The 17,650-nt window shown below is 38.6% G+C and overlaps 1 protein-coding gene across 3 annotated transcripts in view; it reads left to right on the top strand.

Annotated features, from left to right (window-relative positions):
• The window catches only part of TIAM2 (TIAM Rac1 associated GEF 2), a 156,746-nt gene that overhangs the window by 94,977 nt on the left and 44,119 nt on the right, over positions 1–17,650 (top strand). The window contains exons 1-2 of one of the 3 annotated variants that reach the window (XM_089530150.1): positions 10,530–10,540; positions 10,648–10,751. Coding sequence is in view for 1 of the 3 variants with exons in the window: in XM_089530152.1 (XP_089386278.1) it covers positions 10,648–10,751 (104 nt within the window). In the remaining 2 variants the exon portion in view is untranslated. Of the gene's footprint in view, positions 1–10,529; positions 10,541–10,647; positions 10,752–15,433; positions 15,534–17,650 lie in introns of those variants that run through there. The other 2 variants (XM_089530152.1, XM_089530151.1) reach the window with 2 other exon arrangements.

Genomic DNA, 17,650 nt, shown 5'->3' with positions numbered 1-17,650 from the left:
GCTAAATGACTTACAAAACTACAGTTCCCAGAATTCCCTAGCATTGAGCCAGGACAGTTAAAGCAGTCTCATACTGGATGATTTCTGCAGTGTGTTTTGGACTTTGGATACTCTTCCTTTTTAAATGTAAACATATTTATTAGAAAGCACTTCATTTTTCATTGCTGTAATAGAATAAGTGCTGTCAAAGAAAAGCTAAAATAGTATTAGATGGCTTTAGATCACACGAAGTAATACTGCATTTGGATTGTGGAGTGCTGCATACCATATTTTAAGGATGGCACTGACAAATGAGAATTTCAGAGGAAGATAACTATGGTGAGGAGGTTAGAAATTGATTTCTGTGAGGTCCAGGTGAAATTGCTGGATTATTTTAACTGGGAGGAGTGGAGATTAAGAGACATGTGACAGCAATTTTCAAATATTTGAAGGGCTGTCATGCAGAGGATGGAGCAGATTTACTCTCGTTTACTCTGGTAGATGGAATTAGGATGGAGCAAGATGTTATTTACATCTCTTAGAAACTTTCTAAAGATAAGAACTACTTTCATAGAATGGCCTGCCTTAGGAGATGGTTGGTTCTCTTTTTCTGGAAACATGAAGCAGAAGGCGGATATTTAAGTTTGAGGGATGCTCAAACTATACTTGCAAGAATTTTGCAGTGAATTGGAGTAAATGACCTCCAGTCTACCTTCCAAATTCTATGACAGTTTCATACCTCCAGAAATAAAATGTCACCAAGGAAAGCTTGCTAGGGCTGATTTAATTATAAAGCAGCTTTATTAGGTCATCTTTAAAATAATAAAATGGATTGCAAGATTTGTGGAAGAGTTAGTCACATCTTTATTGTGGGCTTTTATTCAATTTAAAATACTATTAAATTGACTGTTGGCATACAGAAACACATGCTATAAAACAAAAATTATGAAGCTAATTAATTACAGTCTATTTTATAGGACATTCACTTAGCTTACTAGCTTGATTTTGTAGGCCAGCATTACCTGGTATATTCACCATAGTAAATGTATGTGCCCATTTGCCAGATTCATTATTCCTTAGGGATACATTTTGCAACTTGTGTTCACATCTCCATATATTCTCTTATGCTAAGAATTGTGAGAAATATATGCTATTCCCAGACAGATAAAGGATAACAATATTTTTAGATCTGGCCGACAGTAAAGAGAGCAACATGGTAGGCATGTCTACCATGAGTTAGTGGAAATTATTCTGACTTAATCTCTGTAAGACAGTCTCATCACATTTATCCAGTTATAGTGTGTCACTATTTAGTTTATGCTTTTTTTCAAGTGGCTTCTTAATGGAAACAAATGCAAGTCAAACAGCTTTGACTGCATGCATCATTTTAATGGATTTACCCTTTTGCCCCCATGTTCTCTCTCCCATTTTGTGCCCTGATTTTATTTGCATTGGCCTAGAAGCCCATTTATTATGGCATGAAATGTGAAACACTTCACTAGTCGTGATACAGCTAGTTCTAACATTTCTGGTTCTGATTTTTATGCTCATTTTCCAAGTCTATATATGGAATAGCTAAAAATACAAAAAAAATGTTCATGCCGTATGAGGCTAGAGTCATATCTTGAGTCTAACATTTTGTTTCCAAGAGTGACTTCTGAGATCATTGTGTTATGCTTGAAAGCAGGATATGAGGGGCAACAGCACAACATTTTGGAATCTCTAGAATGTGTTACTTCTTTTATAAAGAACAATATTCTAGCCCTTTTTTGCAAGCTTTTCTTCCACCACAGTTTCGTATATCTAGTGGCAAGTGTTCTGTTACCTTTAAATCATTCTTTTATATTACTTGTCTCTAAATCACTCTGTTTTAAAACTTGTGTCCTGTTCTTCTCATTCTATATCAATGATGGCGAACCTTTTGAGATCCATGTGCTGAGGGTGGGACTTCTGTCTCCAAGGGAGGGAGCTGCATGCCAGGGGTGGGGCCTCTGGAGGCAGGACTTCCACCCTCAGAGGGGGGATTCCGGGGTGGGACTTCTCCCCCCCCCCCGCCCTTTCCTGGCCTCCAGCTGTCTCTGAAAAACAGTTAGAAGTCAGGGAAAATTGGAGGGGGTGATGGGCGCGCACTGTTGCTCCTCCTCCTCCTGCCCTTCCCCTGGCCTCCAGCTGTCTGTTAGAGACAGCTGGGGGCCAGTAGGGGCCTGTGGGGGGAGGAGCAATGGGCCCGCAACCCCTGCTCCTCTCCACAGGGGTTTGCTAGACCTGAGGTGTCCACGCGTGCCTCTTCCTCCTTCTCCCTCGCTCCGTGCCTGGCGAAATGGCATGCCATAGGTTCACCATCACAGTTCTGTATTGTTGTTGCCTGGATCAACCACAGAGGGAGTAGGAATAACTGGCTCTCCAGATGTTGAATGGCAACTCAGTCACACTAACCACTATAGGACATGGTGAACAAAGTTGGGAGCTTGAGTACAGTGACATCTGGAGGCCCACATGAATTCTGTCTGTACTCTGCTGGGTTGAAAATGCCATGTCAGTCCATTCCCAATCATCACCGCCACCACCACCAAGCAGACTATTTAAAGTGACTATTTGGTCACTTGTGTTTTTGGAAAAAAAAGTCCTTATGGACCAAAATCAGGAGGGTGGGGGGAAGAGGTAGAAATGTAGCAAGTCATGCCCCATAAAGGATTGGAGAGGTAACTGTGGCCTCTAAGGGGGAATGTGTGCCTTAGGTCACTGGAAATTGCCCAATCTCAAACTGGAGTGTATAGAAGGGAAAATAGAAGTGTATAAAATTGGAAAGAGGAAACTATGTCAGTTTTAGAAGGATACCACTATCACACATTGCAAAGATAGCATATAGCTCCAAGAGAATGAGTGTTCAGTAAGAAAACCTTAGAATGGGACATAGGAAAGTCAGAGGAAGTCAGCTGTAAATAGTCATAAAACATAAACCTTTATGTGGCGGCTAGGCAGGGTGGACAGTAAACTCTGTCAACAGTAAATCTTATAGAAGATTTTGTTCATGCATCATCAAGTGTAGAGTTACATTGAAAAATGCTACTCTTTAACCATACATATCCCAAAATATTATTTCAATCTCTTCTGATGGCCTCTGTTGTTGCTGTTGTTGTGTGCCTTTAACTCATTTCCAACTTATGGCATCCCAATGGCGACCCTATTACTGGATTTTCTTGGCAGGTTTCTTTAGAGGGAATTTGCCATTGTATCCTCTGGTGAAACAATATAAGAAAAACTGGAAGAAAGAGAACAAGGGGCAAACTTTTGGATGACTTAGAAACTTACTATTCCACTTGATGTACCTGATGATGAAAGCTTGAGATTTTTATTTTGAAAGTTGCCCACTTGCTATCTTGGCTGCCATCTGCCAGTTCAAGCATTTCATTTTCTTTATGAATCATTATTTGCTTATATAAGAAGGCTGTGAAGTAAGCTGCCTACATTGCTACTCAATAAGAGGATTTCGTCAATATATGGTACCAAGCCTGTGCGCTCCAAATACAGAACATCCATTGTAGCAACTGTCTTGACAAAGCCAGCCAATTGCTGCCACCAATAGACTACCGAATGTTTCATAAGGCACTGAGCTGAGTGAGACAAATAGAATGATAGTTGGAAGATACCACAGGATTGTGCAAGACTACACAATCAAAGTACCCCCTCTTTCATCCTTTTCTGGTCTTCCTGGTAGGGTGAAGGTAGATATAAGCTTTATCTCCAGCCAAGCTGCCAAGCAGCCTCTGAGGCTAGGAACAGCAGCATACCACCTCTTCCAAAAGTTTGTGTGTGTATGCTGGTGCCATACATGTTCCTCAAACAGCTGTGGATATCCCCCCATGTCTACTACACATGTGTGTACCAGGTATGTTTATGCAATATAAGAATGGACAAACATTTTAATGGTGGGGAGATGGAATTGTTTTTTAAAAAAGTCCAGCTTTCCCCCATAGCTGGATCAGAAGCCTACAGAGTGACTATCATGTGCATTCATGATATGCTCTCTTTCTGTGAGGGTACTCCACAGATTTTTGGGACAGTTGGATTACATGGGGATGGAGCAATAGAAGACAGGAGACTTCCATGTGTGATTGAGTTGTGCCTTGTGTTGTGCCTCAGAATTTCTGTTGTTGAAAAGCAGAAATTGGATGTGTGGATAATTGGGTTACAGATAGGCATACAGACAACGCTTTCCCCTCCTTATTTTTCTGCAAGCGTCTATGGGGGTTATTTCATTTGATTATTGAACTCCAGCCAGTGTGGTGTAGTGGTCTGAGTGTTAAACTAGGACACTGGATACCATGGCTCAAATGTCCACTTGGTCATGGGAACCAACTATCACACTTTTATCACTCTCAGAAGAAGGCAAGGGCAAACCCCCTCTGCATACTCACTCACATAATTTTTGCCAAAAAAAACCCATGATAGACTCTAGGGTCTCCATAAGTCAGAAATAACTTTTAAGGCACACAGCAACACACCACCACCACCACAATAACTGAACCCAATATGATTTGCTTTTGAACGGACACATAGAACATTGTGCTGCAGCAGGACTTCTAATCCTTCCAGCACTCGGTTAAATCACTTTGATTCTAATTGTTTATCTGTCCTGTTGATACTCATTATTCAAGTTAAACTTCCTGTGGAAGTCTGATGGACAAAAGTAAAAAAATTAGAAATCAGCTGTAGAAATGAGCTTTGAAATGAATGTACTGTATTTTCTGGTGTATAAGACTACTTTTTAACTCAGGAAAATCTTCTCAAAAGTCAGGGGTCGTCATATACGCTGGGTGTCATCTTATAGAGCAGGTGCTGAAACCTCTGAGCCAGCATGGAGAATCTGCGGTTGCCACATATGGTGGGGGGAGTTCAAAAAGGCCGCATCCCCACCATATCGGCGATCGTATGAAAGCAGCAAGGGCGGCGCTGTACAAGTATGGTAGAATAAAATCTTGGAGACAGGGAGGGCTGTGCAGGCAGGGAGAGCTGCGCAATTCAAGCAGGCTTTGCATACAACAAGTTTTCCTGCTAAGTACCTGCATGTCATAAGTATTTGAATTAAAATTATCATATTGAAATCAAATCTGATTTTTTTTTTAATTTGGTGTGCATTGGTAGAGGGGTAGTCTTATACAGCGAGTATATCCCAAACTCTATATTTTAACTGGAAAAGTTGAGGGTCGTCTTATACGCCCAGTCGTCTTATACGCCAGAAAATACATGTTTTGCTGATGTGAGCTGTGCTTATTGTAATAATTATATATTTACCTGTTGAAGTTACATGGGCAAACATTAATGTTGAAATTTGTTCCAGGTTAATTGGCTAATTGATTAATTAGTTGATTAGGCATAAATATTTACCTCTGTGTGCTTTTGAGACATAAAATAGTCTGCTGTTGAGTTCTTTGAACAGTTTGTTTTAATAAAGGTTACATATTGATTACAGAAAGGTAGCAGAAGAGATTGATGCAGTAAGTTGATAGCTTTTGTATCGTTGTAATGTGTAACTGTTTTGCAAAAGCATCCAAAGCTGAAAATCTGTCTGCTACTTCTTTTCTGCTGACAATAAAGTAATTTATCTCCCAGGCCAAACTGGTAAATCTCAGAAATGTTGGTAGCAAAAAGGAAATTGTTTAATTTATTGAGCAGCTGTTTGTATTCTTCAGGCTACCATACACCCATATGCCACTCCAGCATTTTTCCAGTGAGCACCTTTATACTGAGGGAACATCAGGATACTGCATTTTTGATGTACAGTCAGCCTCCCACATTTATTACTGTGCCTTTTACAGATTTGATTATTCATATATTTGATTAATATGTTATGTCTAGAAATCTCTAGGTCCTTTGATGCAACTCTGTGGTCAATGTCCACCTGAATTTGTGCTGGAGGACCTAGAGATTCTCTAGGCATTTGTTGGTCCTCCAGCACAGTTCTGTAGTTAACATCCAGCAGGTGTGGAAAATAGGCTTGCACTGAAGGATCTAGAGATTGCTAGAGAGAGTTCTCTCAAGTAAAATATAGTGGTTTTTTATTTGTGTTTTTCCACTTTTCACAGGGGTTCTACGCCCCTAGTCTCAGCAAACATGGAGGACCCACTTTATTTTTGATCCAGTTAAAATACTTCGGCACTTTTTTGCTTTCCGATCAACCCAGCTGAAAAGATATGAGAAACTTAAAACTCCTGATTTAACAGCATAAGAAATCTGACCATTCATTAAAAAAAAAAAAACCCTAAGGTTTCCCCCAATTTTAACTATCCAGTAAAGTGTTTTGCAAGTAACTGTTCTATTATCGTTATCATAGTTCTTGCTTGACACTGTACATTTTTATGGTAAATGTCCTGTCCAGTGTATTCTGAAAATACTGTTCTACTATTCTTGAACCTAATGGTATCTTTACACCACCATTGATCCTTAAGGCAGAGACCCAGTGGACATAAATGGAATTAAATGTCAATAACAGAATTCTTATATTGTCTTTAAGGATGCACTGAAAAGGCTTCTTGCTTTGAAAAATTGTCTTCTAGTATAATAACGAAGAACATTTTACATCCTAAAAATGCACTTGAGAGGCATTTTTTTCTGTTGGGGTTCATAGATTATTACTATGAAATAGCAGAACATCTCTGTTTACAGATGCTGAGAACATATTGTGAATTGGCAGATAAAAATTTCTGTCTCTTCTGTATACCATTCATATGCAAAAATAGTGGTCCATGGAAAGGATAGGCAACTGTGACAGGTCTAAGGGCACTTTTCAGGGTTCCTCCAGAGACTGTACAGACTGCCAAATATACATGTATGCACATATATAAATGTGTGTGTGTGTTAATAATTGACACAAGTAATTATTTTGCTTATCACAAAGTATCTACACAAACAGATCCATACTTGTGGTGTTTTCTGCCTACTTGGGGTGCATTCCCTAAGTCTTGGTTTGTGGCTCCTTTTCTTATTTAATAGTACAATTGTAATCAGCCCCGGACACTGGCAAATGTGCTATTGATGCAAGTATCAGAAGAACAGGCCCATGTTTTAGATTGGCACTCTCCTATGTTTTTTCATTGTTTTCCTTCCATTTTCTTTCCTGTTATGGCATGGTCTCTTTTTCTCTCAAGTATCCTTTTCCCTGGGCTGTTTCAGAATGCTCTTTCTGAAGACTCAACAGCGGAAGTAATAGTGCATCAACCATCCCCAAAGGGAGCATCACTCAGAAAGGAAGAATGGCTCTCTCAGGAAGGGAATGTTTGCCTACTTGATCCCAGATGATCTGCTGTTAGCTTTTACTGCCAGGGAACAGGGAGACCATTGCCTGGATCCTGATACACTCTGGGTGCCCAAACAAAATTTCCTTCCCATCTGCTATGGTGACCATATTGTGGCAGAGTCTTTGCACAAACTAATTCAATTTTTGCTTATGTATGACTTCTCTAATTTAAAAAAAAGACTGCATGGATGGATCATTGTAGCTGCAAAGAAGAAATTGATAATTTTAGGGTAGCCAGAAAGGGACAGACAATTATTGCCTAGAAAGCCTGATTTATTTATTTTTATCACTTGTAAGCATGAACATCAGGAGCTATTTTAGGCCACAGCAAACATAGAGGCATTTTATTTTTGTAACCAGCTAGGACTTAATTTTGAGTAATCAGTCATTAGAGTCTTGCCCTTAGGAGCCAACATGGTAGAATGGATATGGGGATCATAGCATGATCGTAAATACTAGACAGGACCACAGTGGATCAAAGTGATTATGGCAGAGCAGTATTCCAGACATGTTACAGGAGTTAACTGTAAAAGCATCTTGTTTTCCTATGTTTTGTCCCGATTTCAACAACTTTCCATGTTATGTCTTATTCCCTGTCTCACCATTCCATTCTTATTCCATTCCACCCCTCCATTCTTATTCAAGAAATGTATTGACAGAATTTAAAAAATGTTGACAGTTGATATAGGCTTTGACTATATCACAGGCAAGTCTGAGGGGAGCCTGTTTGCTTGTTCCATATTTGCATACATTGCATACATGCCTAAGTGCTTTTAGTTTTAGTTTTCCAATCTCCACCCCTCCCTTTATTAGTGTCAGTACTGTAGAAGGTAGATTATACCTCCATGTTCTAGCTTGAAGCAGGGAGAATCAGCACTATCACATGCTTGACATCTGGTAAAACTTGATGTTTTTTGTTGATGAGCTACACGATTCTTGTCACCCAAATGGGCAAGTGATCAAAATAGAACTGCAAGTGGTGAGAAAATGTCCTAACAGGCAGATACTTAAAAAGGAAGCTCTCCATTCCTCCTTATCCCTCATTGTAATTTCCTCTTCATTTACAGGGAGATGAATGAGTTAGGAAGAGCAATGCTGAATAGCTGATTAGCATGTAATTAAGCCTTCATTAATTTAACAGACTAAAGCAACATGTGAAGTTTGCATCTGCTTGTTCTTACATGCTAGAAAGACTGACTTCCTCCATTTATTTGACATTATTCTGGTTTGTTTTCCTGTCCTTCAGGATTTTTGTCCCCCAAGCCTATGAAGGATCATGTTGAGAATATACACACACACACACACACACACACACACACACACACACAGAGAGAGAGAGAGAGAGAGTTATGTTCATATTGCCTCTTTTGAATGGTATTTACTTGTATTTTATCCATGCTATGTTACTTTTCCTTTATCACACATACAAGATCTTCAAAGTTCTGCTGATGAAGAAGAGGTTGGAATTGGCAACAAAGATCATATTAACTGTCTCCTTCTCCTCTTCCTCATTATTCTGCATTGGGAATCAAGGCAACTTACAACACATTAAAATTAATAACAACTAAATATATATAATTTTATATCTTAAAAGTCTGTTCAAATTGTATAGGAAAAAGATTAGTTAAACTGAAACTCTGAGGATATATAATTGACAAATGCATACTAGCTACCATTCTAGATGTGGAATAGAATTTAATTTACAATTTACCAGTCAGTTATCTTTTTTTAGACACTAAAAGGTTACATAGGAAACCTGCCTCTAGTAGTTTGCAGGTAGTGGTTACTATAAAGTTCAAGTTACTACTGTTGCTTTTACATTCATAGTCTGAAGTACATGCATGCATACAAAGTAGAAATACTGATTGGCAGACCCTAGTAATGATCTCAGAGCAGAAGTAACTTCAAAATGTGGTGAATATATCATGAAGATTTAGAAGACAAAGGGAATAATTGTCTGGGCTTTCAGGGCAGTAACTTATTAACCTTGACGGGTTATAGACCGCCGCTTTGAGGCGGTCTGCCACCGCCGCCGTTAGCTCCGTAAGGGAGCCGCCGCAGCCACACCGTGCGGCTCCCTTGCGGAGCAAAAAAGAAGCTCCAAAATGGAGCTTCTTTAAGCGGCGCCTCTATGACGTTGCGAGGCGCCAGGGGCGGACTCGCGACGTCATAGACGCCGCGACACGTGCGGATGCACAGTGTCCGATACGTAAACATGGCGGCCCCCATGTGGAAGGGGCGCCGCCATGTTGTACGTTTTCCATACGTACTAGGGTTAGGGGGGTGCGGAAGCACCACCCCTTCCTAACCCTAATAAGTATTCCATACGTATTTTTGGGCGGTTTGTAACCCGCCCTTGTTTCTAAGGACTTAGATGTTTGTTAGTCTTCCTTGTGAGAAGATTGCGAGTGGTTACAAACTGCTTTCATAATAGCTTTTGAACTGTTTTCTCATCATCTGTTCCAGTCCACAAGAAAAATGCATGTGTTGGCTGTCTCATAATCTAGTTCAAAAAGTATGAAAACAGGTCCAAAACACCTGTATAATGCCCTGGCTTGAACTTTGGAGATACATATTGTGCAGAAATTTTCTTGGAAGTATTCTATAAATATTCTAAAAGTATTTTATAAGAATGTCTTGAAAGTAGGATAGTTTGAACACTGACGGTATTCACTAAGTGCAGTGGTGTTTCAAACATTTATTAAAAATAAGGTACACTCTGGATTAATAGAGCCAGCACAACATCTCTGCATTTGCTTTCCTAAGTGCTGTTTCCTATCTTTGCCATATTAATTTTTAGTAATTTTCTCCTCAGTTTTACAAAATCCATTCACTTTAATCAGATCTATTTATGCACATTTGCATAAGGTATTGATATCTAAAGAATGTAAGTACTTTTCAGTAGGAAATTGCCACCCTTCCTTGGTGGAAGCTGTCAGTTACCTTCATGATGGTGCACATTGTTATATGCAAAAATAGTTCTGTTGGCATGGTTATGGCAGGTTTCCCACATACACGTAAGAATTTAAAGTCACGCCATATAGAAAACTGTGTTTGTTCAGAAGAATCACTTGATACGTGGAATCATTTTTACTGGTTGTTCCCCTCAGCCAGCACAAGCTGTGCCATACTTCAGACAGATGATGCTACATTAGAAATAGAAGAAGGATAGGTTTAGTCTAGCCAATGAAATATGTGCATTACTTCAGTGAGCTATTTTAGCTGAACTGCTGTTAAAAAAGAGACAAAAGCTCAGGGCTGTATGTGAGTTTCTTCCTATACAGAGAGTATCTGTTAATGAGGAACAACACACTTTTCAACTTCTGATAATTTAATACTGTGATATTTTATTTTGTTTAATTTATGCAAAGATTTCAGCAATGTGCCTGATGTTACCACAAGTCTAAGAAGGAGCAGCACGGATGGCACTCTGGACCAGGTTCCACAGAAGGAAAAGCTTGAGTTACCTTTCAAGGTAAGCACAATTTTTAAGAACTTTTTTTCAGAGTAAGGGCAGGTTAATCCGTAAATAGAGAGATAGCTTTTGTTCATCTGGTACTATAGCAGAAAATACTATTGGTATTCATCTAACTTCAATTTGTAGTACCTACAATGATCAATGTGATATAGGAAAACTGCTTCTTGAAACAGGCCTAAAGGTAAAAAATGAATTATGTCTTTTCATGATGATCATGCTTGGTGGTGAATTGTAAGCTACTGTAGCCTACCTGCTTGCAACCTGTGTCTGATTAGTTGACAGCACTCTCAGCTTCTTTCTGGGAAGCTTGGGTTCAGATTTTCTGTCTATCTGTTGTAGAAAAACAAACAACCCCACACAAACAACAATAACAGGATAGTTACCTGAATGAATAAGGTTTGTAAAGGATTTTGTGTTTTTAAGTGTGATCTAGAAATTGTTGTTGAGAGCCAGTGTGGTGCAGTGGCTTGAGTGTTGGACCGTGACTATGGAGAACAGAGTTTGAACCCCTGCTTGGCCATGGAAACCCTTGGGCAAGTCACAGTCTTAGCAAAAGCTACCCCCTCTGAATGAATCCTGCCAAGAAACCCCTCAGATACAGTTGCCATCTGTTGGAAAAAACTTGAATGCACACAACAAGAAGTTGCTCTTAGTTGCAGTGTTTAATATTTGTATTCCTTCAGCTCTTGAAAATTTAGTTTTCTGTTTAATGATCAAGTTATGAAAAATTATTTGAACAAAGTGTCGAAAGGATCCCTTCTCAGGAGAAACTTGTGGTGTAAGTCCAATTAATAAAATAAAATATTAGCCTATCTGAAAGATGTGGCCAGTCAAGTGTTTTGGTCTGATTTCACACCAGTTTTGGTGTGAGAGAGAGAGAGGGGGGGAGAGAGAGAATTATTACTATCAACAGGAGGTGAGATCTTATTTCTCACAGAGACCTCACCTCTACCCTGATCGACAAAAATGAATTTTAGTTGGGCAGTATCACATTCTTAGCCAAAGAATTAAAAAAAAAGTATGGCCTAGGAGGCTAGTGCAGTGCTGCACAGCTTAATGTGAACTTGGTGGGTAGAGATGCTATTTTTGCCCCCAGAAGCTGAATTCTGACCAATATACAGCTTCTTTGGTGCAATTATTCTTTCCTCCACGGCAAGCAGCAAGGAAACTCCTGCCTATGACAACAATGTCATAAATGCACTAAGTTGCATAGGCCTAGATTGTACCTGGACCAATTGCCAAAGGTTCTAACTGCTGCTTTTACTGACTATTGTTCTCACTTTGCTGTTGTTCTCCATGAGCCAGGCTCTTACTGGTATTGCTTAGGAAAGCCAATTAGTGGTGCAATGTTGGGCCAAGCCAGCTTCAGATTTTTGTACTCCCACTGACTACTGTAGATACCACTCTCCTTCTTCAGGCCTCCCTATTATCTTCTTTTTTTGCTGCTTTTAGCCACCTCCCAAGCCTCTGATCTCTCTACTTTAAGGGAGAGAGAAGCAAAAAAAGGAAGTTGGAAGTCATTCATTTTCCCTTTTGTGTTTTTGTTTGTTTGATGCAGTTTGGTAGTCTGTTTTAGTTTGTAGTGTAGTTTAGTTAATTTTAAGTTGTTTTGTAGTTATTTTATATTACCAAACTTATATGTCAATAAAAATACCTAAAATAAAAGCTACAAACCTAACAAAGGAGTATTGGTGAGGGAAACCACAGCCCACAGTTGGTATACTACATACCACTGTTTTCATTCTTAAAAAATAAGAATAATTTAAAAAAAGAATTTAATTTGACATTGTAAAGCTGTCAGGAAGCAATAATTTACAAGAAAAGATGTTCTTGGAGATCCTCCGCATGATGTTTGACTGGCAGGGTACCAGCATGGCAAAAGGAGAGACCTCACCCCTCCTCCACGCAAACTAGCAATCAAGGGAAACTGTGAAAATAGACAGTTCAAACAAATGATAAATAACAACAAATCAATAAGGGATCAGACTTTTCCTGGATGCTACTTGATGACAAAAATCAGCAGCTATTTTTTCCCTCCTGGGATATGTTTATTTTTTTATTTTTATTTTTTTGTCATTGAGTTTCTAGTAATTCTTAAATCATAGAAAATCAAGCAGATAATATGTGGCCATATCTCAGTTTGTAAAAAAAATGTATAGGTTCTATCATTCTCTGAAGGTGCCAGCCACAGATGCTGAAGAAACTCTTCTAGAACATGTCCACATAGCCCAGAAAACCCACAAAATCTATGGATGCCACCCATGAAAGCCTTCAACTTCATATAGGTTCTATCTCTTTTGTTTTCCTTTATCTGACATCTAAGTAACCTTGGTGCCTATTTGATGTTTCAGATTGCAACTTCCATAAACCTTGCCACATGACAAACAGTCAGCAATTGTGGAAGCTGTGGAGTCAGGAACTATGGAAGTTTAAAACAGTCTTAACAAGGTTGGGAGGGCCACTGATGAGGAATTCTGGGAAGCTACAGTCCAAAGCTTTTTGGCACTGTGGAAAGCCACAGGTGCCAGATGACAGGCAGTTAAAGTTGTGGCTGCATTATAATCTGAACATCACCTACATTAGTGGATGCATTACATTCAGTTAAACAAGGTTGATTACTTTTTAAAAATCTTTTATGTTCATAACTCTATACATTGTGTGACTGGCTTTTTAGTACAAAGATGGAATTTTTATGTATATAGTTTATGGTATGTGATGAGGATTCTGTACTACATAGAGGGAGACTTTTTAAAAAAATGAGCAACAGGGAATGTTTGCTTTACAATACTGAAATAATTTACTGGAAAATTCTTTGGGGAGATGATCTATGAAGAATAGCAATAAATGAATGGACATGTACTACATGGGGAGAAAAAAAAACTACTGGAAGTCGCAGAGGCAATATGCTATGCCTCTCACGTCAAGTCTATAGTTCCAGCTTGTCTCTTAGTCATTGGGCTTCTAGCCAAATGCATTACAGATAGAAATCCTCTTCCTCAGGTTTCAGTGGCATTCTATAGACAGCTTACAACAGGCTGCCGGCAGGAGTCCAGTGGTGGGAGCAACAGATGCAAAGGTTTTGGGTGCTGATTTTCAGATCCTCCTCTTCCCACATTCAGAGGGTGTCTGTATGGCATCCTTTAGCCAGATAGTTCTCTCCCCACCCATTGTCTTTCCTTCCTTCCTTCCTTCCTTCCTTCCTTCCTTCCTTCCTTCCTTTTTTGTATTACCATGAAATACAATATATGGAGTAGAGTGTTGCATTAATGTTAATTTAAGAAAATGAATCTCTGTAATCCTTTGGTTCTTCTTAAGAGAGGTGCAGTGTCTATCCTCCACTCTGGATATTTCTCATATAGATAGGTAGTGAAAGAGAATTCAGTGAGGTCCCCATGCTCCTCTTTGCTTTTACCTTGAGAGATTTTTGATGTTTGGGATCCTGAAGGAACATGACTGAAGAAGTTTCTTCAACCAACATTGGATTCTATTCTAGGATCATTTAGGGGCAAAGTAACTTCTTGCTTGTCCCACATTCAGTCTAATTTCTATGCCCTTGTTCTGAAAATGCCCACTCTGCAGTTTCTCTCTTCAGTATCATTGCACAGTCTCTTGTGAGCCAAAGGGAGGCCACACTCCTTCCTTCCCCTTTGTGCCAATCTCCTTGCTTAAAATAAAGAGGAGACAGCTTCATTGTGTGGGTTCCTTTGTCTTTGTTTAAATACAACAACAATATAACAATCAGCATGTAATTTGATAACTGAAAGGAAAGGACTCCTTATCAAAAGAATTTCTGGTCCCTTTGTCCTCTGCTTAGGAGCCTGAAAATAATAGCCGGGTTCAGTTGAATGGTTACATTTCAGAACAATTTATTTACAGTGAATTCAGTACAAACAGTGAGTTGATTTTTACTGTTGCTCTTTTGTCCTTTTTATTTATCATCAGAAGTTTCTTTGATAATTAACTGGAAGAGCATAGCCACGTGTTTTTTCTTCGCATTTCAAAATTGTGTCTCTGTATGTCTGTGTGTATGCATCTGTATAGGCAGGTTTAGTACTAATGTTTTCAAAGTTCTAAGTTTATAGTTAGAGCACTTGATTGTTTTGCTAATGGTTTAAATGCTTGGGGTAGGAGGTTCTAGGTATTTAGATGCAGTAGGGGGAAAACAGTTAGTAATCAAACAGTTCCTAGTTTTGGTGAGCCATCAACTTTCAGAACTGTCTTTGACAAATTGTTTATGATTGTCATTTTTTTTTTTTTGCTAGAGGGAGCTTTCTACTGTCTATATGACCCCATCTGTCTCCAGCAGATGTGTGCATGCATGTGTTGGTAGAAGGTGGTGGTGGGGAATAGTTTGTGGTGGAAATCTTCTGCGTAAAGGAGGGAAAAGAACATTATGATGTGCTGTCTCTGTAGCCCCCTAGCTTATTTCAGAAATCCTCCTCATAAATAGCCTTAAGACGTCTGTGGCAATATGCTATTGAAAGCACATGATTTCCATCCCCATCTTCATATTTCTGCATGATTTCACTGAGTATGCTTTTGTGAAAGTACATCTTGTTGTTATACAATATGGTAAAGTGTGGGGCTTTGTAAAAGCATGATGCGAAGACGACTGTGGGTGACGCTTTAAGGCTTTCACTGCAGATGGCAAGGACAATCAGTTGGGGGTTGTTGTGAAAGAGATTGCAAGAGGTGCTCAGTTCGGAGCAGACAATAGCTTTAGATGTAATCCCTGGGCGTGGAAGGAGTAGAATATCTGAATCTCTTACTATAAGATATGTAAGTACAGAAATTCTAGTTAATAAAAACTTGCAAGTAAATGTGTGTGAGAGAGTGTGCATGCATGTATATACATGCATGCACATAATACTGAGTTTATTTTCTCCCCCCTCACTTCTAACATTACTTAAAACTTAGAAATCTAACACCTGCCTTTCCTTAAAGATGTCTGGGGATAAATGGATTTCATAAAATGTGTGCCTTTGTAGGAGGGGCATTTGCTCTTTTCTCTATTAAACCCATTCTATATTGACTAGAGGTCTAATTTGTTTTTCCAGTACAGTGGTGGGGGTGACTAGACAGAAATAACTGCTGCTTAAGAACCTAAAATTGAATTAAGACAAAAAGAAACTGAAAGGCAGGTTAATCTTCTGAAAGGTTATCCTGACTTTTAGTTTAATATTTTGTGCTGCAATTAATGATTTACAAATAAAGGTGAAAGCATATACTATTCTTGATGATGGTCCATTTTGTCCTAAGACTTCCTTTCTCAGGGAGTTCCAACTTCTTTGTTTATTTATGTTTATTAAAATGAAATGCTTATTTTCAGTGGTTTCACCTCCTTTATAAATGTAGTGTTAAAGGATCATTTGCGTCTGCGTGTTTGCATATATACAATTGAAATATTCTTTGAGCAAGATGTCACACTCAAAACAGTCGTTTTATAGTAATGGGGCATATTCTTAGTAATTGTTGCCTTGATGATCTGTAGGGAGTGTCTTGATGAAAGAATTATAAAACCTTTAAATACCTCAAAATGCAGCCTAATTGCTGATTGGATTTTGTATATTGTGTGGAATCATATACCATAATCTCTTCTCTTCATTTGTGTAAATGCTGATACATACTGTCAACAGTCAAAGTCTATAAGATATCTGCACACAATAAAACCATGATTGATATGTGTTTAGTTGCTTTTGTTTATTCATATATCAATTAGTAGTTAAATATTTTACCACCCAATTCTATTCATATTTGCTGGGCAGTAGGTCCCAGTGAATTCCATGTCATTTATTCCACAGGAAGTTTACACAGACACACAGACACACAAAGGATGAGTTTTAGTTTGTATTAATTAGAAATCAAACAATTTTGCCTAAGTAATCATGCATATCAAAGTAAAATGATAATCAACACTTTCAAAATTATAAAGCTAAATTTTAGAGCAAAACAGTCCCATGCCAAAGTTTTCTTACTGTAGTGTTTTTAGCATATAAGGTGCTCTCCCTTTGGATCTACTTTGATTATCACCTTCTTCTGTTCTTGCATATTTGTATATGTTAATTTTTTCCCCCTAGTGCTCACCCACTTGATTATGTTACTCACCTGGTTATGCATTTATTTAGAGAGATGTAGTGTATCTGTGCATAGAAACATCTCAATATTCAGTTAGACTTGACATGGCCAAAATACTGAGGAGTGTGCCATCAAGGGCTATGACGAAAATATTAATCTATGTTCCTTTTACATAAATATGGTAGCCAAAATACACCATGTCCCATTTTATATAATGAAGTTTATTTCTGAGGAAGCATGCATAAGATCACAGCCTTATTGCTATGTTGAGGCATTCCATGGATGCATCTTGAAGTATGGTACTGCATCAATTTATAGCCCAGAAAAGGTTTACCTGCCTGTCTCCTAGTCCTTTAAAAAGTGAGTGGATAGCATCTTAATGTGCTTCCCTTCAGATTTAAGCTGTGTTTAAAGTTTGTATACAGTAAATCATCAGAAAGCAAAGGTAGATTATCCACCTATGTGGATAATTTTAGATTTTGGAGTATTTTGTATTTTGGAATTCCGGATAAGGGATACTCAATCTGTATGTGTTTTTAAATCTGTTTTTTTATAACTTTTATATCTTGTGGATTTTTAACATTTTGAAAAAAATGCTAAAGTGGTTTGAGTCCCAACTGGGGAAAAGAGACAGAAATAAGAGAGCCAAATGGCTCCCCACCCCACGTACTCTGAATATTTAGATGAAAAACTGGTGCTCTGCTGGGTTTTTAAAAGCACCCTATCATTGGTATTACCATCCACATCTGAGGATTAGAGGGGCAAACAATGTAAGCTCAGTAATATCTTTGCTATATTGTGTAAGGAAGAAAAATAGCATT

The sequence above is a fragment of the Sceloporus occidentalis genome, unplaced genomic scaffold (genome assembly GCF_023333645.1).
Source record: "Sceloporus occidentalis isolate IW3139 unplaced genomic scaffold, rSceOcc1.0.p SCAF_6, whole genome shotgun sequence".
Lineage (NCBI taxonomy): Eukaryota > Metazoa > Chordata > Lepidosauria > Squamata > Phrynosomatidae > Sceloporus > Sceloporus occidentalis.
The sequence above is the reverse complement of the archived record's forward strand: the minus strand, read 5'-3'. Positions and strand labels throughout refer to the sequence as shown.